This window comes from Sphaerodactylus townsendi, linkage group LG06 (assembly GCF_021028975.2).
Source record: "Sphaerodactylus townsendi isolate TG3544 linkage group LG06, MPM_Stown_v2.3, whole genome shotgun sequence".
NCBI classification, from domain to species: Eukaryota; Metazoa; Chordata; class Lepidosauria; order Squamata; family Sphaerodactylidae; genus Sphaerodactylus; species Sphaerodactylus townsendi.
In genome coordinates this window covers 74,887,457-74,904,661 of record NC_059430.1, presented here as the reverse complement: position 1 = coordinate 74,904,661, position 17,205 = coordinate 74,887,457, and the positions used below count along the sequence as shown (strand labels likewise).

Sequence of the window (17,205 nt, the reverse complement as noted above, 5' to 3'; positions counted from 1 at the left end):
TGATACAGCCCAAAATTTCATTTACTTTCTTGACTGCTGCATCACACTGCTGACTCATGTTCAGTTTATGGTCTACTAAGATGCCTTTCACAGGTACTGTTGTCAAGCCAGGTGTCACCAATCATATGTCTGTGCATTTCATTTTTTCTGCCTAATAGAATCTTACATTTATCTCTGTTGAAATTCATGTTGTTAGTTTTGACCCAGTTCTCTAGGTCATTTTGAATTCTGACCCTGTCCTCTGGGGTATTAGCTACTCTCCAGATTTGATGTCATCTGCAAATTTGATTAGCATGCCCTCTATTCCATCATCCAAGTCACTGATAAAAATATTGAATAGCACTGGGCCCAGGACAGAATCCTGAGGCACGCAATTAGTTACTTCTTTCCAGGATGAAAATGAGCCATTGGTTAGCACCCTTTGGGTTTGGTCAGTTAACCAGTTACAAATCCATCTAACAGTAGCATTGTCTAGCTCACATTGTACTGGCTTGCTTGCAAGAATACCATCCAGATACCATCCAGACTTTCAATACCATCTAGATCAGGGGTAGGGAACCTGCGGCTCGAGAGCCGCATGCGGCTCTTCTGCCCTTGCACTGCGGCTCCACGAGCCGAGCCGCCGGCCCCATCCTTGCCTGCCCTGCAGGCAGCAGGGTGGGCACACCAACTGCCTGCGGCTGGCTTGGCCGCGCTGCGGGCTTCCCCTCTCGCCCACCCCATTTGAGCGAGGCGGGCGCTTTCCCAGTGGCCAGCGAGGCCGAGCCGCTGGCCCCATCCTTGCCTGCCCTGCGAGTGGCAGAGGCGAACGCATCCGTATTAGCTTCTCAGAATGAACGAGTAAAAGGTAAAAAAAAAAAACCAGTATATACTGTGTTATCTTTTAAATGTCAAAAATAATTTGTGGCTCCAAGTGTTTTCTTTTCCCGTGGAAAACGGGTCCAAATGGCTCTTTGAGTGTTAAAGGTTCCCTACCCCTGATCTAGATCAAATGAACTTGAGTAGGTGCTTAGCAATTCGAAAACATGGAGGTTAAGCCATTTTCTGTAACTGTTTTAATCATGTGTTTGGCTACCTGATCCTAAATACATTCATGAGGGGCAGCCCTGCATGAAACCTAGTAAGTTCTAAAACCGCTGTTAGATCAGTGTTGATATTTGCTGCACCAAAGGTCTCATGTTGAGGTCTGTTTTGACAGAGGTATCAAGGATTGTAGGCAAACCACATTCAGAAAACATAGCATTAGGCTGATGTAGTAGTGAACTCAAGGCAAAATTACAAGCAAGTGTTGTTGAGCAAGTATTGATGGTGTGTGGAATTATTCTGAAAGGGCACAATTACTGAATTTAATCAGTGTTCTTCAACCCCTGCATGTGGAAAATCACTTTTCAGGGAATAATTTAAGTTTCTTTTCAGACTCTTGTGACAAAAACTACAGAAGTAATTGAGAACTATTTTTATGTGTTTTATTTTTCAAGCACTTTTGTGCAATGGAAAATTTCACAAGCACTTGCAAGAGATTTTTGTTCCCTTGGTCATCCGCTACGTTGATCTCATGGAATCATCCATTGCCCAGTCCCTTCACAGAGGTCTTGAACAAGAGTCATGGCAGCCAGTCAAGTAAGTGTTTCTGGAAGGCCTAAATCAAATGCGCCTGTAGTATCTTGAGTCCCAGTCTGGTTTACAGTACTTCTCAGCTGTCCTTTTTATATTTTTTATTGTATTCCTGCATTGTTTGTTTCTTCACAGGACCATCACCAACAGTCTTCCCAATGTAGCTCTTCCAAAAGTTCCAAGTTTGCCTCTTAATCTTCCACAGATACCTAGTTTTTCTGCACCAACCTGGATGGCTTCTTTATATGACTCCACGTGTGTATTCTTGACTGATCTTTATACATTGAGTGTGTGTGTGTCAGCTCTGCACGGCCTTTCTGGTGTCATGTACAGCTGTATTTGGACTGCATGGTATTTGTAATCATTTGGGTGGAAATTATAGCTTTTTGGTTGAAAGCCAAGCATGGAATGTCTTTGGGTTGTGCTTTTGGGGGCGTAAAACCTCAGCAGGATATTACTTAAAATTAACCAGGCAAAGCAATCATCACCCTTAATTACATTATTGATCTTATTTAGTTAATAAGCAGTATATCAGTTTGTTGTACTCAGAGGCGTAGCTGGGCCAAACTGTGCCCAGTGCGCAGTGTTTTTTCCGCCCCCTGCCTCCCCCCGCGGCACACACACACACACACACCACCCCCCTTCCCACACTTACCCACATTCCTTTTCTTTTTGTAGTACTTTTTGAGGCTGAAAAACGCGGCCTAGTTACAGTTCAAGAAGAAAGCTGCCTGACGAACTATACTTCCCAGGAGACCTTGTGAGCCCCAAGGTCTCCTGGGAACTGTAGTTCCTCAGGCAGTTTTCCCCCTGAACTGTAACTAGGCCGCTTTTTTCAGCCTCAAAAAGTACTACAAAAAGAAAAGGAATGTAGGTAAGTGTGGGAAGAAATTAATGTATGTATACCGCGGGGGGGAGGGGCCTGAAATTGATTACTGTTTTACCGATTACTTTCGCCCTTCCTTATATGGCCCTCCGCCCATTTCAGGATTTACTGTAGGGTCAGTTTTTTAAAAACTTTGATCTCTCTGTGTGTTTTGGCATGTTGTAGCTAATCCACTGCACATGCCAAAAGATTTTGAAAATATCATCCCCAGCCCACTGTATTGTTCATAAGATTATAATATTCTTTGTTTTTGAAAATATTCCTTTCAATAGGATATTTCTAGCATTAATAGAGTTCAACTCCTGCTTAATTAAATTGTGGCTATCTGAAGTTGCTCCTCTCTTTTTGTTAAAAGGGGGAAATCAGAATAGCTTTTCATACTTTCAATGAACAACGCAATTATGTGTTACATGGTGTAGCAGAGGACAATTTTAAGGCCTTTTAACAGGGCTACTATTAAAATTCTAAGAAAACGTATTTAAAGCATTATGGTTCATCTTTTATTCATAAAGCTTAGCCAGTGTTTTGCATTAGTTACAAACACTGTTGATGTCTTGTTCAATTACCATTTGTGCTTATTCCACAAAATTATTAATGCTTGTGTAGTGATTTATGACTTTATGGCTTCAGACTTCTTGACTGTCATAACAATCATGGGGCTGTCCCAAATTTTCCAGCCCAAATGTAGGCTTGATTTTCTTTTTCTTTTTTTGAATAAAGTACTTAGTAATGAGGGAAATTTTCACTCTGCCCTTGTGATGAACCATTACCTGGTGAAGTTTAGACTGGACATTGGAAACCTCCACAGTTCTGGGTGGTGGGGCTGAGGGATCCAAAGGACTTCCTGCTGTCTCTTGGGAATTTTCTACTCAGCACATTTGATGCTCCTGTCAAACCCCTAGAATTTAAGCTGAGTAGACTTTAAGCTGAGTAGTAGATATGATGTCTGCGGAGCATTCTTTTCATTCTCATCAAGGAGCTTGGCGCAAAGAAATGGATGGGTATACTGTTAGAGCACAAGTAAAGGACAGTGCAAAGTAATTTCAGCCAAATGCACATGAGAGCATGTTATCATGCCTACTCTCTGGTGGTAGGAGCACCACAATGAGCTCTCACTTCCTCTCATTCATATGCACAGTGCCATCTGGTGGAGATATTTCGAATTGTGAGGGGGCTTGTACCCTTGTGTATGGAGACCCAGAAAATACACCAGTGTCACAGATATATACTTTGATGCCATTGTTAATCCAGTTCAGTAAGGATGCTATTGAAACATAGTAGAAGATTTTTAATTAGTAAGGCCTAATAAAGTAGAAAATCTGCTTAACAGTGTATGATCTACCATATCTAAACTTGACTCTTATGGCTGATATCATCTAGCTGATTCATGTTGGCCAGGTAAGTCTGGAAACTTTTAAACACCACTGTTGGAGGGAGTAGTTTTTATTGTTTTGAAAAAGCAGCCATGAGATCCTTCCTGAAGAAGATATTCTGGGGCTGAATGGCCTAAATAATTCCAACCAGCAATCACCATTCTTTTTAGGCACCATTCTTTTAAGGCACTCAAGGAAGTAGTGGCAAAACAACTTCAAGTGATCTTGGACAAATTATTTAGACCTATTTCAATTGGATTCAGACCTGGGTTTCTAACTAAAAGAGTCTTGGCCACCCTGACTAATATTTTTGATGCAGCACCTATCAACTTTCACTGATATACCACCTAGGGTCATTCCTCAGTAAGCATGATCTGGCCACAAGAACCCATTCTCTGATCACATGCAATTTAAATTACTATAAGGTACTTTACATAGAAGCCTGCTTTTGTAATCTGTCTAGAAACGTTAATAATACTGATGTTTTCTGTGAAGCATCTAGTTCCATAACCATGCACAGTATGTGCTTACTGACTTTCTGTGTGCTTGAAGGCAGAATATGTATTAGCTGAATCTGTGATAGAAGCTTTTCTTAGCAAGGACTATTCACATCATTTACTGCTGAGGCAGTAAAATCAAAGTATTGTTATGGGTTGAATGTGACCATTTCCATAGGCAGTTTCCACACCCACACCCACCCACCCACACACACACACCCTTTACTCAAAGGAAGAATTTGGCTCCTATCAGTTGAATATGTATCAAGTGGTTCATATGAAACACCAAACTTACAGGTGAGATTATTGAGATCTTTCAGTGTTACTAGGGAATGAATACAGTCTCATTTGATGTACTTGATTGTTTTCCTGTCACATAAAGTGATATGCATTAAATTGGTAGCTGATCTTCAGAACTGCAAATATCGTGTATGTCTGCAACTGCCTATTTAACAAATATATCCTTTTTATTAAAAAAGTGAATACTATATAACCTCATTTATGTTAAAAAAAGAGATTTAAAATTTTCTAAACAGGAGGTTGTACGTAGATATTTCCTCTCTAATCAGATGAAAGCTATGTGTTTCAAAACTAAAGTCTCAATAGGTTTGATTATTCTTATGTTACATGAGACAGTTGGCTCATCTAGGCCAGAATTGTCTACTTCAATTTGCTGTAGCTTTTTGCACCTCTTTTTTTGTTGGCTACCAGACTTGTTTGAATTTGGGATTGGACCTTTCATCTTCTGTCTGAAAAAATATCTGCTAACGTCACTATGGCTCCACCCACAAATTAATAGTAAAATTAACTCTGAGCACTTTGCATTTGCATTAACTATAATGTCAGTTATGGTAAACCTCTAACAATTAGAATAGCAAATAAGCAATAATTGGAAAAATTAAAAAGCAAATTTCTTGCTGATGTGAAAAAATAACAGTTAATTTCAACATCTTGGGTTCTGTGTGGTTTCTGGGCTGTATGGCCGTGTTCTAGCAGCATTCTCTCCTGACGTTTCGCCTGCATCTGTGGCTGGCATCTTCAGAGGATCCTCTGAAGATGCCAGCCACAGATGCAGGCGAAACATCAGGAGAGAATGCTGCTAGAACACGGCCATACAGCCCGGAAACCGCACAGCACCCAAGTGATTCCGGCCATGAAAGCCTTCAACAATACAATTTCAACATCATTGTGTTTGTGACTTAGAAATATTAAACCATGCTGAGTCTTCAAACCCTAGAATTTGTGGATGTTTAACAACTTCTCAGTTGTATGAAAAAATTAAGTATAGGTTTTAGTCCGGCAGTAATCAACAAAGGGGTAAGCATACTTTAATGTATAGCACTTGTCTTACTCCAAATGAAATTTCTCACTCTATCACAATCACATTTGTGGCTTTATTCCAGTGATGTAGTATTTCTTCCATGTTGGCATTTCTTGGTGTGATTAGAAACTGTACACATGTGCTGTTATCTATCATTACAGTCACAGGAACATTATTACTTTGTTTTCATTTGTTTTTGCTGGTCCTTCTCTTTAATGGTACATTTGGGGCATTGTGCATTAAAGCTGAGGAGGTATTAAGAGAGCAAAATGCCTTGTGTAGTATTCTGTGTTCTGTTTGATTAGTCTCTTGAGAGGTTAACTCTGAGGACATCTTGGCTAGACATGAAAAGCATAGCGAATTATGTTCAGAGTTGCCTAAGGAAAACAGGTTGGAAGCAGGAGGGTTTGGAACAATGTGTTGGTGAAGAAGGTAAGAGCAGTTAATTAGCCAAGATAGGGGTTCTCTTTGAAAAATACTCATTTATCTCCCTTCATTGTTCTCTTCAGCTAAACAGCTAGTAAAGTGTTGACTTACTCTGAGTTTTCAGGAACATATTCATATAAGGTTTTAGGTGGAGTGCAAACTAAAATTCAGTGGGGGTTGAATCACGTTAAAAAGTGCAAACTCCTGAGGAGTGCAAAATAACAACTTAAGCCTTGCCTCTGTTTACGCCCATCTTTGTCTCTGGCTGAGGTGGTCCTTCACTGCAGAACATGTTCCCCAGTGGAGAACTGCGTATGGGAGGGAGTGAGGGGTGACATTCAAGGAAGGGAGAGGGGCCCCAGCATCTGAACATGGCCCACCCACCCTAGTGGAGGGAGGGGTTTTTTCGCCATGCTGATTGGCTGCAGCCAGCGAGGTGGGAAAAATAAACCAGTCCATCTCCTGTGGTGTTTACATGGGAGCGGAAGCAGTGCATTAAAAAAAAAAAAGAACCCCCAATTTTATCATTTTTTTGAAAGGTGCGGGATAAGGGAAATCTTGCAGAGCGGGCCCAAGTTAGACCAGGAAGCCATGTGGAAATCATGGCTGAACTGGGATGTTTCACCTCCTTATCCCAGGATATATTGGCCGTGGAGAAAACGCCTAGGACTGGAGGAGAAACTAGGCTCAAGTCCCTACTCATCTATGAAACTCTCTAAGTGACTTTGGGTCAGTTTTACTTTCTCAGCCTATGTTGCCATATATGTTAAATCAGTGGTTCTCAACCTTCCTAATGCCACGACCCTTTAATACAGTTCCTCATGTTGTGGTGACCCCCAACTCTAACATTTATCCATTTTACAGATGGAGAACACTGATGCAGAGAGTTTTAAGTTGTCCCGACCCCCAGGTTGAAAACCACTGTGTTAAATGAAGGAAGGGCCATTGGTTGTTATGGGTTTTCCAGGCTGTGTGGCCGTGGTTTGGTAGATCTTGTTCCTAACGTTTTGCCTGCATCTGTGGCTGGCATCTTACCATCAATGGGAATATTGACTGTGTATCACATAAACAGATGCCAGCCACAGATGCAGGCGAAACGTTAGGAACAACCTTTCCCGTTCTGATCTAGCAACGGTGATCCATGCAACTGTCACCTCCAGGTTAGACTACTGTAACTCGCTCTACGCGGGCTTGCCTTTGGCCATGATCCGGAAATTAAAACTCATCCAGAATGCAGCAGCCAGGCTGCTTACTGGCAGTTCGAGCAGGGATCGAATTACACCGATCCTATACCATCTGCACTGGCTGCCGATTGAGTTCCGGATTATGTTTAAAGTGTCGGTTTTGACCTTCAAAGCCGTTCACAGTCTCGGACCTACATACCTGAGGGACCGCCTCTCCCCATATTGCCCCGGTAGGCCCCTCCGCTCCTTGGAGGAGGACCTACTCGTGATCCCTGGCCCAAAAATGATCAGGCTGGCCTTGACGGGGGACAGGGCCTTTTCAGCCCTGGCCCCTACCTGGTGGAACAGGCTCCCTAGGGAGATCAGGGCCCTGCGGGACTTACAGAGTTTCCGCAGGGCCTGCAAGATGGACCTGTTCCGCCAGGCATTTGGCCAGCCTGGTTAAAAACATCTACCATGTCATCTGGCCTCCCATGGGCACAAGGGGGGGGGGAGGGGGGTAGCCAGACGCCATCCACATTTTAAATGGGTTCTTTTATGTAATTAATATTTAAATTATGTTTTACTGTATGTTTTAATCTTGTTGTGAACCGCCCTGAGCCCTCAGGGGGAGGGCAGGATATAAAACTAATAATAAATAAATAAACAAGATCTACCAGACCACAGCCACACAGCCTGGAAAACCCACAACAACCAGTTGAATCTGGCTGTGAAAGCTTTTGACAATACAAGGGAGAACTATGTTTTCCACCCAGAGATCCTTGGCAGAGGTCAGGATAAATTGCCTATTTTCAGGTTCTGCAGTCATGGTTCTTGCATTATGATTGGTCAAGCTTTTGAGGGAATGGGGAGGAATTAAAATATATCTAAAAGTTCAAGTCACATTTATGATTTGTTTAATTTTTAAAGAGCTGGATCAACATCAAAAATTATGCATAGTTTCCACAAGCAATTATAGTATTGTCATGTTAAAACCCACATAACAGAGAAACTTATTCACATCTAAAGGTAAGGGATGGAATGCAGCAACAGTTTTCCATTAATAAAAGTGGGGAAATTTCACAGATTCTCCCTTTTCTCCTGTAGATCTCCAACTCTTAATGGTATTCCTGGGTGACCCCTGTCGCCCAGGAATAGCATTTGGAGAAACATTTGGGGTTGCAGCAGGCAAGAAAGTCTCATTCCACTGATGGAAGTCCCCTCTGCCAGAGGAAATTACTGCTGGCTCCAGCCATTTAAAAGCAATTTTTTGCTCAACTGTACTATTAGGAGCATGCTACTTTGTGTTGCCATAGCTTTCCTTTTTTGTGTTCTGCTGAGTTTGTTCTTTTTTTCTCTCACCTGAAAGAACCAATGGGAATATTGACTTTGTATCATATAAATAGAAGCGTTCATTGTAGTAGTTCTTAAATGTTCCAAGAAGCTGTTACACACGTTCCATTTTTCTGAAGGGTGAGAAGTTCCAGGGATAGCTCTTTACCTGGATTGGTTCCCCTTGTAGGAACACGAGAGTTATGGTGTTTTTGTAATTTTTTCCCTTTATTTACAAATATACCAATATTCCACAAAATGGAGGCAAAGCTGAATTCCTTCAGAACAGCAGATCTGCTACCCGCGTCAGCTCCCCAGGGGAAAAAAAAGAAAGAGATATTGGCTTATTCAGAGACAGTAACCCTCTGCTGGGTAGAGCAATAAGCAGGGAGGGCTTTGGCCCCTGGTTCCTGCTTGCAGACCATCTGGTTGGCCACTGGGCAGAATGATATATTGGTCTGAATGGACCATTGCCCTGATCCAAAAAGACTGCTGTGACATTTGTGAAAGATATCCATGAAATTCTCAAGGCCAACCCTAATCCTACACTTTTTCTTTGGGGTCATTTGAACAATCATGGAATTTTCAACAAGTAGATTCTTGAAATGGAGACATTTTCATGATGGTTGCAACTCCCAGTGCTAACTTATTTACATGGAACAGCCTTTGCAGTTAATGGAAACTGCATATACCTCCAGTTTCAAGTCACTCAGTGGTGTGACTTAGACTGAAAGAGCTTATCCAAACAATACAGGAATCTGAGAGAATCAGAATGCTGGACTAGGATGGGACAGGGCATTTTCCTGTGGTGCTGTTCAGTCTGAGTATCGTCACCTTGAAGTGGGGGGCTTCCAATCTTCAGAAGGGAATTAGTGGAAATCAGTGAAATCTTATCTTGCACTTTTTTTTGTAAAACAAGAAAAGCACTGGAAAAGGGAGACCTAGGTTAAAATCCCCATTATGCCACGAAGCCCATGGAGTATCCTTGGACAAGTCTCTCTCTGTCTGCCTAACTTGCCTCATAAGATGTTTCTAAGATACATTTTATTTCAAAGCCAGTAGCATTGAGTCCAATTGAAAATGATGGTAAAAGAGCCAAGTTGCAAGAGGTGCAGGTGTGGTGGGGTAGGAAGAGAGATGTTGATGTTGACATGTTTAACAAAAGAAATATAGGTGGATAGAAGAAGAGATATGTACAGCCTTCAAGGAACTAAATGAAATAAAGTAAAATTCCTTTTCTCTGAGAACGGGTGTCATTTCTCTAAGGCTTAGATGAGGGCAACCAGTGGGCAAGGTCTAGAACCAGAATAATGCAAACTCAGTAAAGACCCAAAATGATGCTCCCTTGCAGAAGATGTTGAGATCTTGCCACTAAACCATGTTTGGTAGTTTAAAAAAAAACTGTAAGGCAGGACAATTCAATAGCCAACACAAGATGATTGTGACTCTAGACTTGAACTACTGGGAGGTGGGATTGGTGTAAGGGGATGGGAGCTCTGTTTCATGTATTTATTTGATTATTAATTTGAATATTACTAGCAATTTTAAAATGATTTCACAGCAATGGATCAGCAACATCAGAAGATCTGTTCTGGAAACTTGATGCACTACAGATGTTTGTATTTGATCTTCATTGGCCGGAACCAGAATTTGCCCACCATTTAGAACAGAGGCTGAAACTCATGGCCAGCGATATGATTGAAGCCTGTGTGAAAAGGTAAACCTGCATTTTATTAAATACATGGAAATCAACATTCAGAAAGTGGTACTGGTGCTGTCTTTTGTCTTATTTCATGGAGAGGGTTTACAGTAATGATGATATTTTTATGTTTTTGTTTCTATACTTATAACTTCCACCATATGGAGTTTCCTTGAAATTACTCCAGTTGATGAGGGGATCATTTGTAACAGTTGTCACACAGAATAGCCTTCTGGGTCAGCACCAGTGTGAACCTAGGTTGTTGCAAGCAGAAAGGTAGGTAGGTACAAAGAAGTGGCTTTATTTGTGGAGGTAGCCTCTACAGGAAATATTCAGCAATGGTCTTCACAAATCTGCCAGTTTATACACCTCATTTTTGAGTTGATAATCAAGAAAGGTCTTTAAATAGTTATGGACGTTCCCCTTCCTTCCATAATCCCAAGGAAGCTTACAACAGAATGCAAAAACAGTAAAAGTTTCATTTTAAAAACTCAGAGTTAAAATGTTTCATGCAATATACATAAAACAGAATACTTAGAGGTATGTCCATCATCCTGATAGTGTAGCGTGGTCTGTTTGTTTTCCCTCTGTGGAAAGCAAAACCTTAAACAAGTAGAAGTAGAAATGTCTTCCTTCAATGGTATGCCCCAGTTTCATATTATCCTCTTTACAACCTGTGTTTCTTTTTCGCTTTCCTATCCTCCTGCAAGAAAAGTGTTCTATAATACAGGCTGATCACCAGGATGAGCCTTCACTGTCTAGCCCACTTGTATCCCTTTCTCATTTTCCTGTGCCACATCACAACAGCACAAACATAACTGTTTCAAGATGTCTGGGGAAACAGGATAGATTCTCATCAAAATACTGGCTAATAGTATGGCTGATTATGCACAAGGTGTTTGCTGCGTGGTGGAGACACATGTCCACCACAGCAAGATTTCTTGTACAGACGTATTTCCTCTAACCCCACTTTCACTTTCCACTCTCTCTGCGGCAAGACAATCCACTTAATTGTTTTGCTGCCACAGCGGGACAGATTTGTCAGTGGGCACAGTTTTGCCGAGGACCTCTTTCCTCCATCTTCAGCCAGCCTACCTAGTCTTACCCCTCCATTCCCTCATACTGCTTTTCATGCTTCCCCCTTGCCCTCCTCCCTGTTGCCGAGTACTTCCTGCTTCTTGTTCTGCCCTATCATTTCTGTTGCCCATGGCCTCCCCGCTCCTGCATATCTTTAGATTTTAAAAAATTTAATAATCCTATCAATAGATCAATAAATCAATGCTAACACTAAAAAAAATTAAAATAATAAGACTGGTCAAGCAGTCCAAACACCTGATTTGCCCCTGCATTTGATCAACAAACTGGGACGTCTCCAGCTTCGTAGTTTTATACACACGCAATCAGTGATTGCAGACCATACAAGGAAGAGTCCATTGGTCTTGACACTGGGTTTACAGCACATCAGGAGATGGATGATTGTGAACCTGGGGAGCTTAGCAGTTCATATTGTCCTTTTTTGGTTTTGCAGTTTGCATGCCACCATTACTTCCCACCCAAAAAAGCAATCAGTGCTTAGGCAAAGTATACAGATGCCATATTCAAGACTGTCCTTTAATAGTTCACCTTTTTTGTCAATATATCAATCTATGGATAAGATTAAAGATCAAAATTAAAGATTATATAAAAATCAAAGCATACATGCACAATAGAGAACCTGTGAAACATCACCCCCTGTGGACACAAACAAAAAGCCAGCTGATGGGTAATGCTAGCCCCACTGCAAACAAGGCAGTGGGTAATAATGTTGAACATGCTCCAGAACAACGACTCCCTGGCCAGTTCTCTTTGAAGTCACGGGAACCTCACCATTCATAATCGGCCTATGACTTATCAGCCTGCAACCTTAAGAGTCTCCAGCTCAGATATGGTCTACTTTGATCAAAGTTCTTGACTACCTCACTTTAAGTGATGCTTCGTAGGAGTGACTTCAACCAGCCTTCTAATTTATTTCCATTTTCAGTGTTTTGAAGAGTTTGTTTCTCTATTTTTGAATTATTATGACCTTCTGAGAGAGGGCTGGATCAAGGCTTACATGAATAAGCAAACAGGCAAGGTGGCCCTTTAGGTAGATCTACAATGTAGTAGTTTCATAGTGTACACGTGCGAGTTGGTTAGGATTCTCACACTAAGCGGCAGCACTAATTCTAGTAATCACATGAAGGCCACAATCATTTCTACGTAAGATAGGTTAAGTCATGGGAAAGCACTTGCCATTCAGACCAGGTAATTTTCTGCTGGCTATTGTATCACTAAGTTCCCTGCACATATACTTTGCCGTACCATGGAGTCATTAAAAATCACCTCATGTGCTTCAACTCACCCAAATTTTGCAGGCAGGCTGTTATTGCCAGCTGGTTACAGGGATCATTTCACCCTTGTGTTGAAAGATCTGTTCTGACTGCCTGACTGTTTCCAGACTGCTGGATGTTACTATTAAGGACCTAAATAGCTTGGGCCAGGGATTTTGAAGTTCTACCTACTTCTGTACTGTCCAGCCTTCTAACTTACATCAAGCACTGCTCTCTGTGCATCTTCCTGCAGGGGTAAGGCAAGTGGTAACTACAGATAGGCCTGTAGAATTATATCTTACCTTCCCGAGTGAGGCTCACTTAACACCTGCTTAATTTTCTTTAAGGTAGGGGTTCCCAACATGGTGCCTTTAGGTGCCATGCAACCCACTGACACCTATTCTGGTGCTCATGAATTGTTTGTTGTTGTTTTTTAATGCCTGCAACCTTTGCTCAGCAAGGGTTTTAATGGGTACTGGAGATTTGATTTTTTAAAATGTTGCTGCCATCATATCAAAAGAATCTTCACTAAGTGAATGTAGTAAAGCTATGGCAATCATTCTGTGGCTGGTTTCATCTCCTGTGGTGGCCATTCTGTGCCTGCTGCACAGACCATGCTGTGTCAGCATTCAAAAGGTTCCCACAGGCTCAAAAAGCTTGGGGATCCCTGCTTTCAGGCATCAGACCAAAACATTTATATTTTCTCACACTTTCTGGATAGGTAATATATACATCCTCTAAATGAATAAAACCATACTGATCCTTAGTTATTTCAGGCAAAACTTTTAATATCATCTCCTCTTGAATTATACCTTCGTAGCTGTGAAAATGAAGGAACAATAATTTTCTTCTTTTCTTTTCATTTTCTTTTGTTGCCTTAAAAAAAACACCCATGTCAGCCTTACTAAAGTTCTAACAACTTTTTTATGTCAGAAGTGTTTGAATATGAGATGTGGACAACCTTAGATTCTGTTTTTAGCAGCTTAAAAGAAAACTGTTAAGGAAGCTGATCTGCCAGAAAGCATTCATCATATTGTGTGCTTTGCGTGTGAGATGTTTTGGCATGCAGTTATTTAGTTAAATTAGTACCTAACCTTGAGATAATTATCTAGCCACCTCCTTGGAAAGTTTTATTAAAGCACATGCATACGATAATTCTGCTGCTTAAGAGCAGCATGTTGCTAAACATTTCTAGCTTGATTTTCACATGCTTTAAATAAATAGGTTTTAAATTGACACATTTGATATGGGTTTTGCTTTTACGCTTCAGTTATTTAGAATGGTGACAGTTTTTATGCTATGATTTATTTTTTATTAATAGAACAAGAATTGCATTTGAAGTCAAGCTGCAAAAGACAAGCAAATCGACAGACTTGCGCCTTCCCTCTTCTGTATGCACAATGTTCAATGTGTTGGTTGATGCAAAGAAACAAACAGCTAAACTATGTATTCTGGATGGGGGGCAAGAGGTAGGTGAAAGTGTCAGTGCCAAAATGCATGTTGAAAAACAGTAATAGCAAAAAAATTTGCTAAATTTCCATTCAGCACTCTGAGTTGGCTATTACAGGTTGAAAGGGGCAAAGAGAATTGTGCTCGAACTTTTCCTTTCATTCAGCTTTTCTCTTTCTTTGGGCAAAGAACTAGTAAAGCATTGGCCAGGAACTAGAGCACCCTGTTATTTTTACAAGTCCTTGCTCTCCCTACACCATGGCTTTCTTGCTGTGGCTGTGTAAACAACAACAAACATCTAGCAAATATAGCATAGTGTTGGCTGTTCTGTCTCCCCCTGCCTTTTCAAACCCATTGTCCCATTTAACTTTACTGCTGTCACAGAAATGAAGCTTGGAAGCTTAGTACCAATATGCATTTATGAATCACACTGGTGAAATAACACATATCTCTCAGGCCCTCCCCCCCCCCTTCAACAAATGTAAGGGATTGGCCTACCAGGCCATGTCCCTTTGCTCAAATACCACCCTTGTGGTCTCACAAGGAGAGGAGGTATACAGCAACCCCATCCTCCTCCCTTTGGCTCTATATTCTGCCACCTGGACCAGACAACCAGGTGAGTCCTCTGCCATCTCCTCAGTCCATTTAAAGTCAGCATGGCAAGTGACACATTCCACATCAGAATTTCTGACCTCTCTCAAGAACTTCCTCTTGAGGAAGGCAATGTGGCCACATTGCTTAACCCTCATGCATCACCCAGCTGCCACCAAACAGCTAATATGTTGGTTTGTGAGAAGTCTCCCTGAGCACAGAAAAGTCTCCTTCAGCACAGAGCTCTGAAGGAAATGCCCATCCCCAGACAGCAATCTAGGAACAATGATACTGTTCTTCCTTACAAGTTAGCGGTTAAGATTGCAGAGATGAGGATTGTGAAATTCTGTAAGCAAGTAGGAAGCATTATGCATTGATCGGCAACACATTTTTCCACTTATTGTGAATATACAAGTATTTGGTGCACAGACCGCAATGAGATGGCAAAGAGGTAAGCTGCTGGTTTCCTGGAAGCAAAAAATATTACAGCACAGTAATCAGAAGAGGCAGATGGTAGACTTATTCTATTATTGCTTTGTTTACAGCAGTCATCCAATTTTATGTATCATGAAATTAAGGATTGTGGCAACCTCATATGCCATAGAATGCTTTGATTACTAGAATTAAACAAGGTGCTGTCTCCTTCTTTTAACTGCCTTTTATTTTATTAGATCATCTTTCTTTTGTTTCATATTCTAAAATGCTCTTTAGCATTCAAGTAGCAACAACTGGTACTTACTGGCAGGTTTGTAACATGCCTTCCAATGGCTTGCATTGTCAGCGAAAACTTTCTCTTCTGTTCAGAACCTTCTGGATTGGAAAATCCTCCCAATCCAGACTGGGCTGTTGGGCAGGATGGCGCTGCTCTGGTTCTGCCCCGCCTTCTCCAAAGGGCTTTCCCGTGGTGCGTGAAGCCCAAAAAAGGAAAAAACCCTCCAAGAATCCTCCATAAGGGATAATGCAGATACACCACACAAAAAAAGTGGTGGATCTTCAACGTCTGCTGTGCTGGTGGATGGGGGCTGAGCAGGCAGTAGAAACCAACTAAGGTCATCTCCACCCCTGGAATGCCCCCAGTCATGCCAGCACAGCTTTTTGCACCAGCAGCCCTAGGGACAGGTGGCAGCTTCCAGGCTAGGTTCTGCAGAATCGCAGGGTGCCTGACCACCTCGGTAAGGTCCCCCTCCATCAACACATTTGCATTAGGGCAGGCAGGTTGGTCACCCATGTCAGCACAGGGCTGTGCCAGCTCCAGAGAGGGGTGTGACATCCCCCCCCCAATTCTAGATTAGGCTGATAGTCACTGAAATGTTATGCCACTAATTCAATGTTGTATGGTACTATTGTATAGAAATATTGATGGGAGTGGTTTTATTAATAGTTGCTGCCAAGGTGGACCACAAATGTCCAGTCACCAATGGTGAACAGAAACTTAATTTTAGAAGATCCCATTAAAAAGCTTATTCTGCCTTAAAAATGATAAATTGTTTTAAAGTTAGTAGAGAGACAGATAATTTCTCTTTCCAAATGATGTGAGCTGCATTCTATACTAAGAAGCAGCATCAGTTTCTCCCATTTAAAAAAAAACTTTACTCAGCAAAGTGCCTAATTTTACATGCCTTTGTGGAACAGGATTAAAAACATGCCTGGTGTCCCTGGCTACAAGAGGCAACAGCAGGATTTTGACCCCAGCCAAAAACTTGTGGACCCGTACTTTTAAGACATTATATTTTCTAATCCGTTTGTGCAGAACTGTCGTTCTTACACATCTGTATCATTTTTATAACATTTCAGTCTTTTCATGAATTTTGTTTTATGCTTCCTGTTGATTTTTAAACAATAAACTTCATTTAGTCGTTAGTTTAGACAGCTATTTCGTGTATAATTTTATAATCATTATTTTCACCATTTCCCCCCATTGTCTGTTGTTTTGGGACTTTCCATCACATGACCCAGTTTGCTAATCAGTGGGTAAGTTCGTTTTGTTTTAGAATTTGTTTTCAGTTTTTTTCCATGTTTATTACTTGTAAAGAAAGTGTTGCTGCGTTTTACTTTAATAAGCATTTTCAGAAAGACAGATGTGCAGTTGCAAGCTGAATATAGACAGATGTCAAGGAGGTCAGATACAATGGGAGATTAAATAGCACCTTAAGTAAGGAGCAGCACATACACCCCTAATTTGGTCATTTTACATACCTTGCTATTGAATGCCATTTCACAGGTTTGATGAATATTCCACATCCATGATTTATCCTGTAATGTGATCAATTTTCCCTCTCATGTCTGTAAATCTATCATTTATGCCATATGAGTCACATTTCTTTTATCTAATTGAATATAGAAGCTTCTTAAGACTATGTACTAACATTCATGGGTGGGCTAGTACAAACAGCGTTTACAGTAGGTGATAACAGTGGCAATCCTTTCCTAGGAGCACTTTCCTAGGAGTAAAGTCCTCTGAATTGAAATGACTTCTGATTAAAAACCTGCTTAGGAGATCTTACAG

General features: G+C 41.2%; 1 protein-coding gene across 1 annotated transcript in view; it reads left to right on the top strand.

Moving 5' to 3' along the window:
* The window catches only part of CADPS2 (calcium dependent secretion activator 2), a gene marked incomplete at its 5' end in the record, with an annotated part of 402,437 nt that overhangs the window by 329,634 nt on the left and 55,598 nt on the right, over window positions 1–17,205 (top strand). The window contains 5 exon segments of the mRNA XM_048501584.1: window positions 1,479–1,620; window positions 1,750–1,869; window positions 10,174–10,329; window positions 13,981–14,128; window positions 16,656–16,670. Coding sequence (XP_048357541.1) covers window positions 1,479–1,620; window positions 1,750–1,869; window positions 10,174–10,329; window positions 13,981–14,128; window positions 16,656–16,670 — 581 coding nt within the window.